At 47.2% G+C, this 19,527-nt stretch overlaps 1 protein-coding gene across 2 annotated transcripts in view; it reads left to right on the top strand.

The window, feature by feature from the left end:
* Positions 1–3,171: 3,171 nt before the first annotated feature.
* Positions 3,172–19,527, top strand: part of ATL1 (atlastin GTPase 1) — a 35,479-nt gene continuing 19,123 nt past the window's right edge. For both annotated transcript variants that reach the window (XM_038756012.1, XM_038756011.1), the window contains exons 1-5: positions 3,172–3,269; positions 14,485–14,732; positions 16,594–16,728; positions 17,821–17,925; positions 18,959–19,009. In XM_038756012.1, coding sequence (XP_038611940.1) covers positions 3,233–3,269; positions 14,485–14,732; positions 16,594–16,728; positions 17,821–17,925; positions 18,959–19,009 — 576 coding nt within the window. In that variant the 5' untranslated portion in view covers positions 3,172–3,232. The remainder of the gene's footprint in view (positions 3,270–14,484; positions 14,733–16,593; positions 16,729–17,820; positions 17,926–18,958; positions 19,010–19,527) is intronic.

The raw sequence follows: 19,527 nt of genomic DNA, 5'->3' as shown, positions 1-19,527 counted from the left end.
TTTGATCAGAATTTTGTTGGCATTTTGGGCTGCTATGAAAGAAGACAACCGTGAAAGAAACTAATAATAATAGTAATAATGGCATTTGTTAAACGCTTACTATGTGCAAAGCACTGTTCTAAGCGCTGGGGGAAAGACAAGGTGATCGGGTTGTCCCACAGGCTCACGGTCTTAATCCCCATTTTACAGATGAGGTAAATGAGGCACAGAGAAGTTTAGTGACTTGCCCAAAGTCACACAGCTGACAAGTGGTGAAGCTGGGATTTCAACCTATGACCTCTGACTCCTAAGCCCGGGCTCTTTCCACTGAGCCACGTTGCTTCTCTGAAGCTGCTAATGAAGTAAGGAATGAACTCATGAATGAAAGCAATACAATAGCTACTTTTGGAAAGACAGTGTAATGCAAGGTGTTTTTAGTACTTCAGCATGACATTGGGATTTATTCTTCATCCTCTCTCCAGGATGTATAGCCTTGGTATTATTTTAGGAAAATGCTTGCGTACATTTTGGTCTGTTGTCCAAGTTCTCTCTCTAATGAAACGGACTATTACTTTCACTTTTTTGTCTTTTCACAACTCCAATATGTATTCCCTTCCATCCATCCATCCCGTCTGCAGCCTCAAATGGGACAAAGACAATCCAGAAAGTTGTGAGCTTCGTTCCTTCTTCAAAAAGAGTGAGATTGTGCTAAGTGTCACATGTATCAATCAATCAGTTAGCCATTGGTATTTGAGTGCTTACTTTGAACAGAGCAGTGTACTAAGCGCTTGGAAGAATACAACAGAATTAGCAGCTACGTTCCTTGCCTGTAGTGATCTTACAATAATAATAATAATGGCATTTGTTAAGCACTTACTATGTGCCAAGCATTGTTGTAAGCACTGGGGTAGATACAAGGCAATCAGGTTGTCCCATGTAGGACTTACAGTCTCAATCTCCATTTTACAGATGAGGTAACTGAGGCCCAGAGAAGTTGTGACTTGCCCCAGGTCACATGAGCGGGAGACAGACATTAATATAGATAATTTATAATACATCATTTAAAAATAAAAACTCTAGCGGGAAATTTTTCTCAGTGTGCAGAACTCTTTCAAAGTTCAGCCCCGGATTAGCAGAGTGTAAAACGAGCTGCCCACTTTCGCTTCTCTCTTAGTCTATCTTCTCCTGCTGCCTTGCGGGTTTTGGGGTTGGTTTTTTTTAATAGCAAACAATTAGCAGAGCTTAGAACACAGAAAGACACGTGGTATAAAAGTGTAGCTCGTTGGAAGCTAATCATTCAGGATGGGTATTCTTTTGATGAGGTATGGGTGTTTAAATAGGTAATTAGTGTCCTGCAATTGTGAAAATGAATTTCCGGGGATTGTTATTATTATTATTTTTTTATTATGGGGTGGTCGGGAAGTAGAAGGGGTCCCTGCCGGTGGGTGGAGAGCATGTAGCTTGGTGGGGAACTGGGCGCAGGTGTGCATTGCTCTTTATTCAGCGTAGCATAGTGGATGGAGCCTGGGCTTGGGAGTCAGAGGTCGTGGATTCTAATCCTGCTTCTGCAACTTATCAGCTGTGTGACTTTGGCCAAGTCACTTGAATTCTCTGGGCCTCGGTTCCTTCCTCGGTAAATTGGGGATGAAGACTGTCAGCCCCACATGGGACAACCTGATCACCTTGTAGCTCTTCCAGCGATGTGATTAGCACATTGTAAGTGCTTAACAAAAAACCATTATTATTATTATTATTATTATTATTATTATTATTATTATTATTATTTATTATTATGGTAAGCGATCCCCCAGTGTTGTCACTGGGCTGTGAGCCCCACGGGGGACAACCTGATTACCCTATATCTCCCCCAGCGCTTAGAACAGTTCTTGGCACATTGTAAGTGCTTAACAAATACCATTATTATTATTATTATAAGCACTTAAATACCATTATTATTATTATGGTAAGCGATTCCCCAGTGTTATCACTGAGGCTGTGAGCCCCACGTGGGACAACCTGATGATCTTGTATCTCCCCCCGCGCTTAGAACAGTGCTTGGCACATCGTAAGCGCTTAACGAATACCATGATTATTATTAGTATGGTAAGCGATTCCCCAGTGTTATCACCGAGGCTGTGAGCCCCACGTGGAGCAACCTGATGACCTTGAATCTGCCCCGGGGTTAGAACAGTTCTTGGCCCATCGTAAGCGCTTAACAAATACCATGATGATGATTTTGTGCGGGCTTTGGGGGCGGATGGATGTGGCGCGGCCTTGTCCGCTGCCGCGGGAGGGGGCGAGGCCGGCGTTGGTGCGAAGCCCGGCTGGTGATGCTCAGCTGAAAGACGCTCCCTTCGTCCCCCCTCTTTCTCCACCTCCTCTCTCCTCCTTGGCCTCCCCTCCCTTGGTCCCCTTTCCTTCCTCCACCTCCTCTCTCTCCTCCTTGTCTTCCCCTCTCTTGGTCCTCCTTTCTCCTCCTCCTCGTCCCCCTTCCTTCCTCCACCTCCTCTCTCCCCTCCTTGTCTTCCCCTCCCTTGGTCCTCCTTTCTCCTCCTCCTCGTCCCCTTCCCTTCCTCCCCTCCCTTGGTCCCCCTTCCTTCCTCCACCTCCTCTCTCTCCTCCTTGTCTTCCCCTCCCTTGGTCCTCCTTTCTCCTCCTCCTCCTCCCCTTCCCTTCCTCCCCTCCCTTGGTCCCCCTTCCTTCCTCCACCTCCTCTCTCCTCCTTGTCTTTCCCTCCCTTGGTCCTCCTTCCTCCTCCTCCTCCTCGTCCCCTTCCCCCCCCCCCCCTTGGTCCCCCTTCCTCCACCTCCTCTCCTCCTCCTTGTCCTCCCCTCCCTTGGTCCTCCTCTCTCCTCCTCCTCCTCGTCCTCCCCTCCCTTGGTCCTCCTCTCTCCTCCTCCTCGTCCTCCCCTCCCTTGGTCCTCCTCTCCCCTCCTCCTTGTGTCCCCTCCCTTGGTCCCCCTCTCTCCTCCTCCTCGTCCTCCCCTCCCTTGGTCCCCCTTTCTCCACTTCCTCTCCCCCCTCTTCCTCCTCCTCCTCTCTCCTCCTCTCCCCCTCCCGCTCTCTCCTTCTCCTCCCCCCCTCCCCTCCCGCAGCATCAGCAGCCTCCGCCGCAACGTCCCCCGTGGCAGAGAGGAGCTGTCGCCGCCGCCGCCGCCACCCAGGCCGTGCCCCCCGGAGCCCCCCGAGCCCCGGAGGAGGAGGAGGAGGAGGAGGAGGAGGAGGAGGAGCGGAGCGGGGGCCCGTTACCGCCATGGCCAAGAGCCGCAGGGCCGCCAGGAACAGCTGGGGTAGGTGGGGTCGGGCTGCCGGTGGCCCGGAGCCCCCAGCCCGCCCAGCCCGCCCTTCTAAGCGAAAACCAGGGTCTCCCGGAGCGGGCCCCGCCCCTCCGGACCCGGGGAGCCTCCTCCGCCCGACCCCCGGGCCCCCGGACCCCCGACCCGCTCCCCTCCCCTCCCCTCCGGGCTGCTGCTCCTACTGCAACCGGGACCTCAAAGCCGCCGCCCTCGCCCTCCTCCCTGCCCTTCCCGCCCTCCTCGCCCTCCTCCCTGCCCTTCCCGCCCTCCTCTTCCTCCTCCCTGCCCTTCCCGCCCTCCTCGTCCTCCTCCCTGCCCTTCCCGCCCTCCCCCTCCTCCTCCTCCTCCCTCTCCCTGCCCTCCCTCGCCGCCCCCGCATTTGTCCAGCAGCTGCGGCAGGGCTTCCCGGGGGCTCCGGTGGAGCTGGGACCCGCCCCGGCTCCTCCCACTGCTGAGCCACCTCCTCCTCCTCCTGCCCCTCCTGCTGCCCTTCCTGCTCCCCCTGCTCCCCCTCCTCCTCCTGCCCCTGCCCCTCCTTCTGCCCTTCCTGCTCCCCCTGCCCCCCCGACGCCCCTCTCCCTGCTCCCCCGCTCCCCCTGCCACCCTTCCTGCTCGCCCTGCCCCTGCTCCCCCTGCTGCCCCTCCTCCTGCCCCTGCCCCTCCTGCTCCCCCTCCTGCTGCCCTTCCTGCTCCCCCTCCTGCCCCTGCTCCTCCTCCTGCCCCTGCTCCCCCTCCTGCTCCCCCTGCCCCCCTGACGCCCCTCTCCCTGCCCCCCCTGCTGCCCTTTCTGCCCCTGCTCCCCCTGCTGCCCTTCCTGCTCCTCCTCCTGCTCCCCCTCCGGCCCATCCTGCTCCCCCTGCCCCCCTGACGCCCCTCTCCCTGCCCCCCCTGCTGCCCTTCCTGCTCCTCCTGCCCCTGCTCCCCCTGCTCCCCCGCCCCCCTTCGGCTCCCCCTGCCGCCCCTCCTGCTCCCCCTCCCCCTGCTCCCCCTCCCCCTGCCCCCCGCCCCCCCTCCTGCTGCCCCTGCTGCTCCCCCTGCCCCTCCTGCTCCCCCTGCTCCCCCTGCCCCTCCTGCCCCCCCGTTCCCCCTGCTCCCCCTGCCCCCCCCCCCCGCCCCTGGCCCTCCTGCTGTCCGTGCTGGCAGTCCCGGCGGCGGGGGAGCCCGGGGATGGGCCGGGGGCGGGCAGACACCGCGTCCACCAGGGGCTCCTGCCGCCGCCCCTCTTCTCTGCCTTCCCTGCCTCCTCCTCTTTTTTTCTCCTCCTCCTCCTCCTTCCTCCTCCTTCCCCCTTCCCCGGGGGAGGGGCCCGGGAACAATGGGCGCCCCCTCTGCCCCCCATGCCAAGCCGAAAGGGGAGGGGGCCGCCTGCCGGGAGACCCCCAACTCCCGCATCCCTCCTCCTCCCCCTCCTCGCCCATCTCTCCGCGCCCGCGAGGGTCGGGGGCGATGCGCTTTCCTTTCCCGGATCAGGCGGGAATCCCGACCCCCGACCCTCCCCTCCCCTCCCCTGCCTCCCCGGACCCGGAGGGTCAGCCCCCAACCCCCCACCCACCCACTCACTCACCCCCTGACCTGGAGAGGACGAGCCCGTTACAACCCCAGCCCCTCCGGCATCACCATCTCCTCTCCCTCTCCGGTAGTTTGGGTCCCGCCCTTGGGAAAACCCCGTTATTCACTTCATTCCCAGCCATGGGGCTGCGTCCTCGCTTTGGTGGTGAACTCCCAGGCAACGGACACCCGCCCCCCGCAATAATCGTCTTGTTTTTGCGATTCCCGGGTTTCCAGATTTTCTTGGGCCCTCCCCCGAACCCCAACACTCTCCGGATTGAGGTAGGGCCTAATTGCTGAGAGAATCTCACAAGACCTCATATATGTCCGGCTCTTAGAACAGTGCTTGGCACATGGTAAGCACTTAACAAATACCATCGTCATCATCATATGGTCCCTGATGAGGGCCATGTAAGAGGAGGAGGGGGATGTCGTATCTAGCATTGACAGAGGAACACCCCCATCTTTTGGAGGAGAGGATGTGGTTGCAGTGATACTTTAGGCCTGAGAATTCCTTTCAAAATAATCTTCAGCACCCCTACCTTCAGCAAACACAGCAGGGGCTGCCAGGTCCTTTCTGAGCATAAAATCTGGCATCACGTACATTTTGTTTTGGGCCTACCCCCTAGGCTTGTTGCAAGAATCTTCCTCGGGAGATTTTTACATTGTCGGGACAGTGTGGGAACATTCCCAGGGTCAGGAAGGAGACTTTTCCCTGATGAGATTCTTTAGTTCATCTGCGATGAGACTAGCGTATGGAGACTGTGTCCAGTTTGATTTTCTTGTGTCTTCCCAGTGCTTAGCACCCATTTTGGTCCTACTAAATACTATAAGCCCTGCCGTTGGCATATTGGAAAGAACGCTGCTCTGGGAATTAGAAGACCTAGTTTTTAGACCAAGTTCTGCCTGTTGCTGGCTAAGATGAGCGAAGACTACACTTGTACTCTGAAGCGTGTTACATCCCTCACCTGCTGACTCCTTGCTCTCCATGCCCCCAGTAGGAACATGACGGGCAGGGATGAGAATGCGAGTGGCACTGCAAAAGCCGCTAGCACCACAATTACTCTGTGCGGGTTCTATTATTTCATGTAGGTTCTTAGTCTTGAAGCCTCAAGAACAAGGCTCATTCCTGATTAGAAAGTCCAGCCCATCACCTGGAGACTTGTTCACATGAGTGATTTACGTGTGGCGGGAGCTTTGTTCAAGACTAGTTTACAAGAGCACTGAAGAACCAGAAGATTCTGGTTGAGTTTTGTGTCTCAAGGCAATGGGATAACAGGACAGAGTCAGGAAAAGGGTCAATGTGAAAAACTCCATATAAGTGGCTTCTCTTCCACATAAAGAATCTTCCCCAGATCTCCAGTTTGGAACGGCTGTGGGAAAGTAGGGCTACTAGAAGTGAAACCGAGTCTAGGTGGTCTTCAGACTTAAAATGCTAATGGTTTCTGAAAACTTTATTTTGTTGGAAGTGGTTTTCTCATAGGAATAATATAAATGGGAGGCCGTATATATATATATTTTTTAACCAAAATTACCCAAAATTGAGAACCCAAATCAGCAGCTGATGAATAATGTAATCTGAAGCAGCGGGGCCTAGTGGAAAGAGCCTGGACTTGGGTGTCAGAGGACCTGGGTTCTAATCCTTGCTGTGTAACCTTAGGCAAGTCAGTTAACTTTTCTAGGCTTCAGTTACTTCATCTGTAAAATGGGGATTGAGTCGTCCCTCTAACAGACTTTGACTCCCATGTGGGACAGGGACTGTGTTCAACTTGATTAATTTGTATCTATCTACCCCAGTTATAACAGTGTTTGGCACATATTAAATGGATAATAAGTGCTGTAATAATAGCTGCATTAATGTGTTTCTGTTCAGTCTTGTTGCATGAGAGGGTAGCGAGCTTGTACTTCAGTGGAATTTAAATGGGGCCTGTCAACCACCCTGGCGACTCTGCCTGATGATCAGTTAACTCCCTCCATCCTCTTTAAACTCTTCTTCCCCTCCCACCATTATGGCTTTAAAAAATGGTTTCCCTATTTTCCCATGGCTTCTGTAAGTGCCACCCACACTTGTGGAGCTAGTGCCATAACTAATAATAATAATTAGGGTATTAAGCATTTACTATGTTCCAAGCACCATTCTAAGCACTGGGGTAGATACAAGTTAATCAGGTTGGACACAGTCCCTGTCCCACATAGGGCTCACACTCTTAATCCCCATTTTGTAGATGAGGTAACTGAGGCCCAGAGATGTGAAGTGATTTGCCCAAGGTCACACAGCAGACATGGCAGAGCCGGGATTAGAGCCCAAGTCCTTCTGACTCTCAGGCATGTGCTCTATCCACTAAACCATGCTGCTTCTCAGCTTCCCATGAAGGAAGCTGGTGTAGTAAATTTAGAACTGATGTGTTATAAGGCTGAAATGGTATTAATTTACTAACTTGGCAAATATCGTTTGTCATTCTAAATGCCATAAGCTTAAGATGTCCTATATCATGAACGTGTAGTTAAGACTTTGATACTTGTTCCCTGGGCTCGGCCACTGAGAATTTCCCCTTGGTAGGGAAGTTGACCCACCTAACCTCTTTCTGTGCACGTTTCGGTTTGTTCAGAAAATGTTTCCTGACCAATCAATCAATCAGTGGTATTTATAGAGCACGTACTATGTGCAGAACACTATACTAAGAGCTTGGGAGAGTACGATACAACAGAATTAGCAGACATGTTCCCTGCCCGTAATGAGTTTATAGTCTAGAGGGGGAGACAGGCATTAATATGAATAAATAAGTGATTGAGAGTATGTAATACCTGTATATATGTATATATGTTTGTACATATTTATTACTCTATTTTACTTGTACATATCTATTCTATTTATTTTATTTTGTTAATATGTTTGGTTTTGTTCTCTGTCTCCCCCTTCTAGACTGTGAGCCCACTGTTGGGTAGGGACTGTCTCTATATGTTGCCAACTTGTACTTCACAAGCTCTTAGTACAGTGCTCTGCACACAGTAAGCGCTCAATAAATACGATTGATTGATTGTAATATAAAGATATTTACATAAGTGCTGTGCGGTTGGGAGTGGGGCAGATATCAAATGTCCAAAGGTCGCAGATCCAAGTGCATAGACAATGCAGAAAGGAGAGTGAGCTGGGGAAAAGAGGGCCTAATCCGGGGAGGCCTCTTGAATGAAATGTGACCTTAATATTGCTTTGAAGGTGGAGGGAATGGTGGTCTGGTATATGAGGAGAGGAAGGGAGTTCCAGGCTAGCGGGAGGATGTGGGAAAGGGGTCGGTGGTGAGATAGATTAGATTGGGGCTCAGCGAGGAAGCTGGAGCTTTAGGAGCAGTCATGCTTGGCTTTGCTGTGGAGAGCCATTCATCATCCCAGTAAGCTCTCAAGTCTTTCAGGGTTTGGGCAAACCCCTAATTTGGAAAGCTGATGCCCATCTCCTGAGTCACTACATCCTCCACTTTCCCATCAGGGTTATCTCAATGACCCAGCTGTTTTTTATTGGAGTCCTCATGACCTACCCTCCTTGGGACGCACTACCCAGTGGCAGGGCACTGGTGATCCATTACCTTTTTATATTTGCCCTTCAAGTTCAAAGATGTTGCCACTGATGGTGAACTTTATCTGGGCTTCAGCCCACGGCTGACTTTAGCTACAGGGTGAGTTAACACAATTTACACCTTCCCAGAAAACAAATTGCTTGGGACCTTAACATCACCATGACTTAACTTAAATAAACCCCCTTCTCTAGTGAATCTGGCTTTGTGCACTTCGCAAACCACAGACCAACTCGAAATGGAGCCAGAGTTGATGGATTAATATGTTTTGTTTCTGTTCTCTGTCTCCCCCTTCTAGACTGTGAGCCCGCTGTTGGGTAGGGACCGTCTCTATATGTTGCGAACTTGTACTTCCCAAGTGCTTAGTACAGTGCTCTGCACACAGTAAGCGCTCAATAAATACGATTGAATGATTGAATGAATGGTGAAGACTATGTACTCAGTAACTACATATGAAACCAGTTCCAGTTCACTGAGCCCAAGCATTTCCTTGCTATCATTTAGCATATAAGCTTGTTCTTGGACTTCGTTATCTCCTTCTCCATTTGGAGTATCCACTGCCCAATTTATAGCCTGTCTGCTCACTAATTTGGGGTGGGAAAAGTGGGCTGTCAGGTGTCTTTTCCGTTTGAGATTCAGAAACTGCAACACCTGTCTGATGGTCAGCAGTCATCTAAATCTTTCCCATGGGCTCTTTTGGAAGTTCTTCCCGTCCATCTTTTTATTTATTAGAGAAGCAGCGTGACTCAGTGGAAAGAGCATGGGCTTTGGAGTCAGAGGTCATGGGTTCGAACCCCGGCTCTGCCAATTGTCAGCTGTGTGACTTTGGGCAAGTTACTTCACTTCTCTGGGCCTCAGTTACCTCATCTGTAATATGGGGATTAAGACTGTGAGTCCCCTGTAGGACAACATGATCACCTTGTAACCTCCCCAGCGCTTAGAACAGTGCTTTGCACATAGTAAGTGCTTAATAAATGCCATCAATATTATTATTATTATTATTATTATTATTATTCCATTTCTCCCTTTATTAGGGAGGCTGATACTTTTATATTTCAGTCTTTCTTGTGTCTCTCCTGCCCCAGAAACAAATTTTTCTTCCGTCTTATTCCCTTTGTCACACTGTTAGAATGAGACTTAGTAGCTGCTGTCCTCTTAACTCCAGTTGCCAAGAAACTGTTTCCTAGGTGCTGTGCCTTTTTTTGTTTGTTGTCTTACAGTGGCTTTCCATATGACTCATTTCATCATTTACTTTTCTCATCCTTATTGGATGGTTGGAGAGCAGGATTCTGAACTCAATTCTAGCGAGAAAATGGAGACTTTCCCAAATGGATCTCCAGAACATTGAAATCGATCGATCAATCAATGGGTTTTATCGAATGCTTACTGTGTACAGAGCACTGTACTGAACACTTGGGAGAGCTCAACAGTTAGCAGACACATTTCCTGTGCACAATGAGTTTATAGTCTAGAGGGGGAGATGTTCTAAAACCTAGAGATTTCTAGTTTACCACATAGTACTACATTTCAGTGCCTATTGGCTCCTTTCCTTTGAGGTAGTGCAATATTAATAGGGCATTTGTAATGCCAAAATGTCCACACTGAAGATGGAATCTGCAAACATCTCTAGAGAAGATGAAGTTGTCATAGTGCCTGGGTCAGAGAATTCTTAGGCCTAAAATGAATTCCTGTAGGGTTGAAACCCATTTCATTTTATTAGGTCTTCAAGAGCGAGGGAGACTTCCGGGTTACTGTCCTGAGAAAGTGCTCAGCATTCATGAATAATAATCCTTTGCATACTTCATCTTCTTAAGATTCTCCAACAACTCCAAGAGACTTCTCTTCACGTGGAGTAATCCCAATTCTGTTAGCTTCTCCTCACTGATTTCATTCCCCAACTCTTGTAAACCCTTCTTGGACTCTCAGCCATCTCCAAGTTCCCTACATCCCTCCTCTGATGAAGAGGATAGTATTTATTAAGTATTTTCTTTGTGGCAAGCACTGTGCTAAGTTCTGGGTCTTAACCTGAGGCCCCCACTGCACACTTATATTCTAGTGAGGATCAGACCAGTGCTATTTAATCTCAAGCATGCGTACAACCAGTTCACTCCTTCCAACAGTCTCACGTCGCTAACGAAGATGACGGTAAATCTGGTCTGAGTCGAGGTTTGTTTCCTAAGCAAGACATTCAATGGCTTCTGGGCCGAACCTCACGGCTCAATTTTTGTCACCTCCAAATCAGTGACTAAACTATCTAGGTCACACAGTGGTGTGAGAATCTGGGCAAAGTTCTTTCCTTTATGTTAGGAGAGTGTCTGCCATTTGGGACGTTTTAGGCAGGGAATGTGTCTGTTTATTATATTGTACTCTCCCAAGCACTTAGTAGAGTGCTTTGTACCCATTAAGTGCTCAATAAATACGACTGAATTGACTTGGGACCCCAAAATTAAACCTTGGGCCTGGCTCTCCCATGCCAGTGTTCTGACCCTATGTCTCGGAAACCAAATCTTTTGTCGATGTGGCAAGTGTCTGTGTTGTAAAACTCAGGCCCTGGCATTGTGGAGTCTACTCTGCCATATCCCAGAGCCTCTGGGGTTGCCAGACAGTCTGACTTGGCCCTCATTTCAACATACACTTGGCTTTCAGGCCCGCTTTTTAGTGATCGGTAGTATTTGCCGTGCATATCCAGAGCCCTGGAGAGTTTCTGGTTCTCGGGATGGTAGGGTTGTTCGGGGAAAATGGACTGGCCATCAGATTGCTGCATCTTCTGAGGGAAGAGGGTACTTCTGTTGTATTCTCCCAAGTGCTCACTTCAGATCTCTCAGTAAATAGTACTGATGGTGGTCTCATCCAGAGCAGCTTCAGCAAGATTCTCAACAACCTGTGATAAACTGAACCCCTGGATTTTTTTTTGGCTGCATCAGAAACCTCCAGCCAGGCCTGTGAGGGCACTGACTGTGGAGAACTGATTACATTTTTTGCAACTTGTGGTGAAGGACCACGGACATGTTTTTATAGTGCCAAGTGCCTCTGACATTTCAACTAGTAAATAGAGATAACCTAATTATTATTTAATTTGCCCTCTACTGGTAAGACTCCAAGGGGAAGAAAAGATGTGGGATCTAATATGCTTGTTTAAATCCCATCAATAAGGCGATGCTCCACACACAGCAAGTGCTCAATAAATACAATTGAATGAATAGCTGACAGGAAAAATGAAAATAGTTGGCATTTGGCAATTAATAATCTGATTATCAGTGCTTAGAACAGTGCTTGGCACATAGTAAACACTTAGAAAATACCATCATTATTATATATAGTGACATCGGAGCAGTGGAAGTTCAGAGTAGAGCAGAGTGAAGTTTACCCTTCTACTTCTTGAGGAGCACAGGTGGTGGGAGTTGGGATGTATAAATATTCAGTCCCCTAAGGAAGACAATGATGGAGCCTTCTGAGCCCCAGTCCTGAGACTTTGGGGCCAAGAAGCAGCATGACCTAGTGGAAAGACCACAGGGTTTTAATCCTGGCTCCGCCATGTGCCTGCTGAGTGACCTGGGGCAAGTCACTTACTGTGCCTCATTTACTTCATCTCTGAAATGGGGATCAAGATTGTATCCAACCTGTTTAGCTTGTATCTACCCCAGCGCTTAGTACAGTGCTTGGCACATAATAAATGCTGAACAAATACCATAAAAAAGAAAGGACTTGTGTGGAGGAATTGATTGTTCTAGTATTGAGGGTTTGTATGATGCCACTTGCTCTCTCTCATCCCGGTCGGTAATGCTCAATGGAAGGCCTCAAAGGAGACTGTGGAGTAAAAAAAGTACATTCTGGAAACTCTTTTCAGGAGACTGTTTCCTGGGATACTGAAGGGCTATATTTCCCAAGATTTCCTGGGAGTTGATCACTGTTTGGAAGAGATGCTCTGGCGAATCAGAGCCTGGGAAGCAGGGAATGCTCATCTGAAAACACAAACCTTTTTGGATACAGCTTGTGAGGTGTTGGGAAGAAATGGCTTGTGTGAGGAGGCTCAGCGTCAGGCATGGTGAATGTTACAGTGAGAGTTTTCCTTAACTCGAGGTTTAGCATGAACATGGACCCTCTTGGGGCAGGAGATCTGGAGGTGTAGGAACATTAATTTAGCTTTTCTTTTTCTGCCTTGATAAGAAAAGCTGCTGTGTGACTAGGGTTGTCACTTAATCCCTCTTGGCCTGAGTTTCTTCATTATTAAAAGGGGATAAGATCCCTCATCTCCCTTCCTCTTAGATTGTGAACTTCCGGTGGGATCGGGGTTGTGTGCAATTTACATATTTTTAATCTAATCCAGTGTGTAGCACGTATTAAACACTTAGTAAGCAGCATAGCTAACTACCTGCGTCTACTAGGACATAAGAAAGCTCAACAAGAATCAATAACTTGGGCTAAAGCTGTTCCCATTTGCCTTATTGCAAAAAGCAGTGTGGCCTAGTGGATTGAGCATGGGCCTGGTAACAACAATAATAATAATAATAATAATAATAATCATAATGGTATTTGTTAAGCACTTACTATGTGCCAAGCACTGTTCTAAGCTCTGGGGTACATACAAGGAAATCAGGTTGTACCACGTGGGGCTCACAGTCTTAATCCCCATTTTACAGATGAGGTAACTGAGTCATAAAGCAGTTAAGTGACTTGCCCAAGGTCACACAGCAGACAAGTGGCAGAGCCAGGATTAGAACCCATGTCCTCCGACTCCCAAGCCCAGGCTCTTTCCACTAAGCCACGCTGCTTCTTAAGAGGAAGAACCTGGGTTCTAATTCTAACTTGGCCACTTATCTGCTGTGTGGCCTTCAGCCAGTCAGTTAACCTCTCTGTGCCTTAGTTCCTTCATCTGTAAAATGGGGATGAAGACTGTGAGCCCCATGTAGGACATGGACTGTGTCCAACTTGATTTACTTGAATTTACCCCAGCGCTTAGTACAGTGCCTGGCACATAGTAGGCCTTTAACAAATACTGTAAAAAGAAAAAAAAAAAAACCTTGAAGATGCAGTTGAAAGAAAGCCTTGTCTACTTGTTTGGTACCTGAAGCAAGGGGCTGAAAAAAATCACCTTTCTTTATAGAGTAGTCTTTATAAGTATGCCACATAAAGGCCTGGAGGTACAAATGGGTTTTAAATAAAAGTCCTGTTTCTGACTGCTATATGTGATTTGAGTTTGGTGCAATTATGAGTTTTTCTGCAGCCCCTCCGTGGTTCTCAATGGCTGACCTCCTTTCAAGGACCGCCACCTGCCTTGTAGCTATTCTCTTGGGGTGTGGAACTCGGAGGGATTTTTGAAGAGCACAGAGAGCGGCAGTGGGGTGTCTCCCTTAACAAGGCATGATTTCTCTCTGTTCGTAGACTTCCCGTCTCCCCAGCCTCAAAAGCAGGTTAAAGTAGGAAACTTTGCTTCATACTCTTGGGTGACAAAAGACACAGTGGTCCGCGGGGACAGTGGTAGGCTAGAACTGGCAACAGCCCTCCCCTGGGTGGGGGAGGTGGGGTGAGGGAACCTTCAAACCTGTGACCACCTATTGAAATGGGGTCTAAAGCAGCTACTCTAATTCCTGCTCCCCCTTCCTCCTCAAGCCTCCTCCAGGAGGCCTTCCCAGACTGAGCCCCTTCCTTCCTCTCCCCCTCGTCCCCCTCTCCATCCTCCCCATCTTACCTCCTTCCCTTCCCCACAGCACCTGTATATATGTATATATGTTTGTACATATTTATCACTCTATTTATTTTATTTATTTATTTTACTAGTACATATCTATTCTATTTATTTTATTTTGTTAGTATGTTTGGTTTTGTTCTCTGTCTCCCCCTTTTAGACTGTGAGCCCACTGTTGGGTAGGGACTGTCTCTATATGTTGCCAATTTGTACTTCCCAAGCGCTTAGTACAGTGCTCTGCACACAGTAAGCGCTCAATAAATACGATTGATGATGAAGCCCCGTTTCTGAGTTTGCTTCTGCCTGGAGAGACCGTGTTTGCTGCGATGGGCATCTGGGATTTGGGTGTGTGAACCCCGCTATCTCAGGGGGCGATGGGGCTACCAGTTCCTGTTTGTTTCAACAGGTGGGTTTTCAGAAAAGGCCTACGAGTGGAGCTCAGAAGAGGAGGAGCCCGTGAAGAAGGCGGGACCAGTTCAGGTCCTCATCGTCAAAGATGACCACTCCTTTGAACTGGATGAAACTGCCCTGAACCGGATTCTTCTCTCAGAGGCCGTCAGGGACAAAGAAGTTGTTGCGGTGTCTGTGGCTGGAGCGTTTAGGAAAGGAAAATCTTTTCTGATGGACTTCATGTTGCGATACATGTACAGCCAGGTGTGACACAATGTGCACAAAAAAACCCTTGCTTGTTTCTCTGCTGCGGGTATTTGGTTTCTTACCATGGGTGTTGTACATCCTTTCTTTCTTATGTTCCTCCCAAACCCAGCTTCTTCTAACTGCTTTTGGGGGGTCCACTCCTTGCCTTGGGGTTCTCTGCCCATACAACTCTGCTGCTGCTGATTCTCTATACCCTCTGGATGTTGTTTTGCCTTAGGTTTACTCTGTTTATGAACTAGACAGACTTATTCTCTCCATGATACACTGCCAGGCCTAATTTCCTTGGCCTTATATGGAAAGGCCATGTAAGCACTACAAGGAACATGGCTTGATATTCAACCCACCCTCAGCTCCACAGAATTTACGTACTTATCCGTAATGTATTTTAATGTTTGTCTCTGGCTCTGGATTGTATGCTCCTTGTGGGCTGGGAACATATCATCCAATTCTTTTGTTTTGTACTCTCACAAGTGCTTAATACAGTGCTCTGCACGTAGCAAGATCCCAATAAATGCCATTGATTAATTGAGGTGGAGACAGGGGGCTCAGGATATCTGAAGCAGAAAGGCCAGAGGGGACTTCAGCTGAAAGGGAACCTATGTGAAGAGGAGAGTAGAAGGAATGGAAGACAGAGGGTAGATTAAGAACTCATGATTAACAAGGGCTTCCCCTTCTCTGTCCCATCTTTCATGGCTGACAATCCATCTTCCTTTCACTGAAGTCCTGTTTTGGAGCAGAAGTAATGGGCTCTCGTAGTGAAACCCTGCAAGGAGACTTACTAAAACGTCTATTATGCCACTAAAATCAATCAGTTAATACAAAAATTATATAATTCTTTACTTTTTTGCCCTTGGAAGTCTCTTGAACAAGTGTGATACTGCTCATCCGTAATAAACATCTGCCTCTGTAAGCATAATAGATCAAGAGCTGTCATAAATGATCCTTAGAGCTGTGAAAGAAAATATTTACCTTTTCAAATTTTTGCCATTCAAAATATGCTTGCTGCAAGTGGGGAAAAATAATGCAAACAAAAGCCATACCAGTAACTCCCTATAAACACTTAGCAAAATGTGCATCTTAAACCATAAGAAAAAAAATTAACTTTAAAGATTTGTTAAGAATTATACACTACACAGCATCTGGGCTGAACTTCTTTTTAAAAAATAGATGTCTTTGCTCAAACAAAAGTGATGTGTCCATTTTGCCTGCCTGGAAGAATAGCCAAAAGAAGAAAAAACATGGACTTTTATTTTGCGTTTGGTGAAGAGTAGCATCAGTTTGTTCAGGCCAAATTCTGCCTTCAGTTTTACTTTTAATAATAATTTAGAAGCTTAGGCAAGTTAGTTTGACACCAAATACTGGGACATCTGCACTAAAATCTCTTTCAAAAATGAATTGTTAGCACTGCGACTGCATTCACCAAGACAACATAATTTATTTGATGTTTGGGCTGATCATGTATCGAGGCCAGAGCTTGGTACGCAGTAAGCTTTTACTAAACCTTTAAAGCCTTAATACCATATAACAGTGCTAGACATCTTAGGAACGGATTTGGAAACTTTGCAGCCCTGGAAGAATTTTAGTTTTCTAGTCCATCCCTGGGTTACTACCACGGGGTACTTTTTACTTTAGAAAGTCTCTAAATTTGGGAATATCATTGATATGCCTTACCAAAAGCAGGCAGCTACTTACCCTCCACATAAGTTTCACACTGTAAGTTAGCCCACTGCGAGAGACTTACCGTCTCTCAGCGGGAAGATGCTCTGTAGGAGTAGTGAGAACTGGAAAGGGCCATTCAGGAAATCTGGAAAAGGAAAAAAATGTAGTTCTTAATCTAAGGTTTTGTTCCCCTCCTTAGGAGTCTGTTGACTGGGTTGGAGATTACAACGAACCACTGACTGGATTTTCATGGAGGGGTGGATCTGAGCGAGAGACTACAGGCATTCAGATATGGAGCGAAATTTTTCTTATCGATAAACCCAATGGTAAAAAGGTATGCAATTTATCTCTTATGTAGCAGAAGTATTTAAATAGAAGAAGACCAGCATTCTAGTCCCAGCCTTACCCTAGGACTGCTGGTGTGACCTTGGACAAGTCACTTAAGCTCTCTTGGCCTTAGTTTCCTCATTTATAAATTGGTAATAAGATGTCTGCATCTTCCTACTTCTTAGAATGTGAGCCCTGTATAGAACAAGAGCTCTATCTGATCTGATTCTCTGGTATCCACTCTAGCTCTTAGCACAGCGTTTTGGCATGTAAGGGCTAAATAAATGCAATTATTATTATTATTAATAATAATACAGTGAATTAAATAAGGTCAATCAAATGTTATTTGAAATAACAATTGTTATTATTAATAATAATATGGCTAGACTACACCGCATTAGTCTGGAGGAGAAAAGACAGCTTCTTCAGTGTCCCCAGTAGAGCCCCACTTGAATGGAAAGCACACTCCTTAGGCAAAGCAAAAATCGAAAAAGCAAACTGAGTGGATTCTGCTTTTCAGCCTTGGTTTCAACTCAGCAGTTGGACCTGGGTTAGAGTTGGTCGTGCTGCTCCTTGTGATTTCTAGGGTGGGTTCATGGACACAAGGTAGCCAGCCAAGAGGCTCTGCTTGGGCTGGAATCCTCAGAGACTCAGTTTAACTCAAGGCCAAGCTGGCAGTGGTGGAGGAGGAGCTTTGTAGTGGACTTTCTCAACCCAACGTCTAGTGGGGTGGGAAGACTTCCAGGAATCAAGATTTGCTCAGACATGGTGATCACCTTGCACAAGCTCTGTGTGGGGCTCCACTACATATTATAGTCTGCAGGTTGACTGTGCTATTATGTGTGTGTGAGAGAGAGGGAGAGAGCGAACGAACGAACTATGAGGTGGATTTTGAGCCCAGGCCGAGCCTAATCACCTGTCTTCTGATGGCAGTGATGGTTTTGTTCCTGTTGTTCTTCCAGCTAAGAAATGGATAATTTAGACAGCCCATGCATCTCGTAAAAACATATGGGATATTTCCCAAGTGCTCAGAACAGTGTTCTGCACACACTAGGTGCATAATCAATACAGTTGATCACAATCACTCTTTTGTCTGCAGGTTGCCGTATTATTGATGGACACTCAGGGGACTTTTGATAGCCAGTCAACTCTGAGGGATTCCGCTACAGTATTTGCCCTGAGCACCATGATCAGTTCAATCCAGGTACCAAGACAACATGTCGTTCCTGTTGTTACAGTTGCTGAAGGGTTGTACCCAAACAGAAAAGAAGTTTCTGAAGGGAGCTGGGATCAGAGTGGGAGGAGGCAGAGCAACAGAAGTGGGCATCAAGGTAGAATGGATAAACCATTTCATGAGATTTAAAAGAGGTAGAAAGTAATAAAATTTGAAATGTGGCATGGGGCTTGCAAGACTGGAGTTCACTCATGGGCAGAGAATGTATTTACCAACTGTGTTGTACTCTCCAAGCACTTAGTACAGGGCTTTGCAAAATAAATATGATTGATTGATAGGGTAGTAAACTATGGGACTCACACAACTAGCCTTACTAGCCACATTCAAACATGCAGATATATCTTTCTGCTAGACTGTAAGCTACTTGATGGCAGGGATCATGTATTCTAATTCATTTGTACTTGCCCAAGTGCTCATTACAATGTGCTGCACTCAGTAAATATTGTTGATTGGTCCATAGCATTTTTGAAACACCCCCCCCCCCCCCACACACACACACACACTCACTCTAAAATCTCCAAAACCTCTCACTCAGTCTCCCAGCAGTGGTACAGTAAGTGAGGAGGGTGAATCCCCTAGTGTGTGAGGGTGTGTAAATGATCACCCAGAAATCTGTTGGGTTAGTTTGAAACCCATACCTTTGCTCACAAGAAGAAATAGACGAGAAGTTCCCAACTGGGCCAGAATACAATTGGCTGCAGTCTGTGAAACCGTTTGGTGGGCTGATGTTTCATTTAGAAAAATCAGGTGCTCCTGTTAACCCTTCCAAAAGAGCCAGAGCTGGGGCAGAGGTGCTGCAGGAAACTTTTATCCACTAGGCGTTCATCGACAGCTTCTTCTTGACTTCCCTCTTAAGGCCTATAAGTAATGAGAAAATGCAAAAATAGGGAGTTTGGGTCAGCTGAGAGGTTCCACAGCAAATGGAGAAAAGGAGAAAGAAAGGCCAAATATGAGGGGGAACAGCTTGTCATCTTTCCAATTTTAATTTTGTTTCTCAATCAAGGTCTACAACCTGTCCCAGAATGTCCAGGAAGATGACCTACAGCACTTACAGGTATGTCTGAAAGCTCCTTGTGGGCAGGGATAGTGTCTACTATTCTATTGCTTTGTTCTCTCCCAAACGGTGCTCTGCACACAGTGAACATACAATATGTTAATGGATTGATTGATCACAAATCCACACAGACCCTCTTTAAACCCTAAAAAAGGATAATGTTTTTATGAAGCTCAAGGAACTGAGTGCAGACAGATAACATAAGGTTTTGTGAGAACACGGCCTTCTTATTCTAGGACTGGGTGAATTTAATCCTATTCTAGTCAAGGTTGTAGACTTTGATTGAAAAACAAAGTTGAAATCAGGAAAGATAACCAGCAAGTCTTTTCTGTTACTTTTGCTTATGTAAAAATGTTTTTTTGGTTTCTTCTTTTGAGCCATCACAGTTTAGTATAGCCATCAAGAATACCGTATTTGTATAATTGCAACACTTTTGGGGGCATACTTTCCGTAATGCTAAAACATGGGTGGAGTTCTTAGGCGAGATCATGTAAGAATTGCGTATACCAATAAGGGGA

The sequence above is a fragment of the Tachyglossus aculeatus genome, chromosome 14 (assembly GCF_015852505.1).
Source record: "Tachyglossus aculeatus isolate mTacAcu1 chromosome 14, mTacAcu1.pri, whole genome shotgun sequence".
NCBI lineage: Eukaryota > Metazoa > Chordata > Mammalia > Monotremata > Tachyglossidae > Tachyglossus > Tachyglossus aculeatus.
Note: the sequence above shows the minus strand (reverse complement) of the source record. Positions and strands in the feature narration are given on the sequence as shown.